This window comes from Apteryx rowi, unplaced genomic scaffold (assembly GCF_003343035.1).
Source record: "Apteryx rowi isolate R43461 unplaced genomic scaffold, aptRow1 scaffold_4043, whole genome shotgun sequence".
Classification (NCBI taxonomy): domain Eukaryota; kingdom Metazoa; phylum Chordata; class Aves; order Apterygiformes; family Apterygidae; genus Apteryx; species Apteryx rowi.
The window spans coordinates 1-934 of NW_020450575.1; the positions used below are offsets into that span (position 1 = coordinate 1).

Below are 934 nucleotides of genomic sequence, written 5' to 3' on the forward strand. Positions count from 1 at the left end.
AGGTGGCCCCCGAGACGCGCGCCGTGATCGACTGGATGCAGCGGTACCCCTTCGTGCTGAGCGCCAACCTGCACGGCGGCGAGCTGGTGGTCACCTACCCCTTCGACATGACGCGCACCTACTGGAAGGCGCAGGAGCTGACGCCCACCGCCGACGACGGCGTCTTCCGCTGGCTGGCCACCGTCTACGCCGCCTCCAACCTGGCCATGGCCCGCGAGGAGCGGCGCCTCTGCCACTACGACGACTTCGCCCGCTCCGGCAACATCATCAACGGCGCCAACTGGCACACGGTGCCCGGCAGTGAGTGCGGGCGGCGCACAGCGGCGGTGACGGTGACGGTGACGGTGGTGGCACCCAGCCCCTGACGCCCGTCCCCGCCGCCCGCGCAGGCATGAACGACTTCAGCTACCTGCACACCAACTGCTTCGAGATCACGGTGGAGCTGTCGTGCGACAAGTTCCCGCACGCCTCCGAGCTGCCCGGCGAGTGGGAGAACAACCGCGAGTCCCTGCTGCTCTACATGGAGCAGGTCGGGGGCGCGGGGATGGGGGACGTGGGGCTCGGGGTCCCGTGAACATGGAGCTTGGGGACATGGGGCTTGGGGACACGGGGCGTGGGGATGGGGGACATGGGGCTCAGGGACACGGCGTGCGGGGACACGAGGCGTGGGGATGGGGGACATGGGGCTCGGGGTCCCGTGAACATGGGGCTTGGGGACACGGGGCTCAGGGAYGCAGGACTTGGGGACATGGGGATGTGGAGTTTGGGGACACAGGGCTCGGGGACATGGCACGTGGGGCTCAGGGATGTGGGGTCCAGGGATGTGGGACGTGGGGCTTAGGGATGTGGGGCTTGGGGATGTGGCACTCGGGGACATGTGACATGGGGCTCAGGAACACGGGGCTGAGGGATGTGGGGTCTGGGGACGTGTGCC

General features: G+C 68.9%; 1 protein-coding gene across 1 annotated transcript; it reads left to right on the forward strand.

Moving 5' to 3' along the window:
- Positions 1 to 8: 8 nt before the first annotated feature.
- On the forward strand, positions 9 to 529 carry LOC112970747 (probable carboxypeptidase X1; the record flags this gene model as incomplete). Its single annotated transcript, XM_026075478.1, has 2 exons — positions 9 to 300; positions 390 to 529. Coding segments are annotated over 2 exons (432 nt in total), but the record flags the coding sequence as incomplete, so codon positions are not given.
- Between the last annotated feature and the right edge of the window lie 405 nt (positions 530 to 934).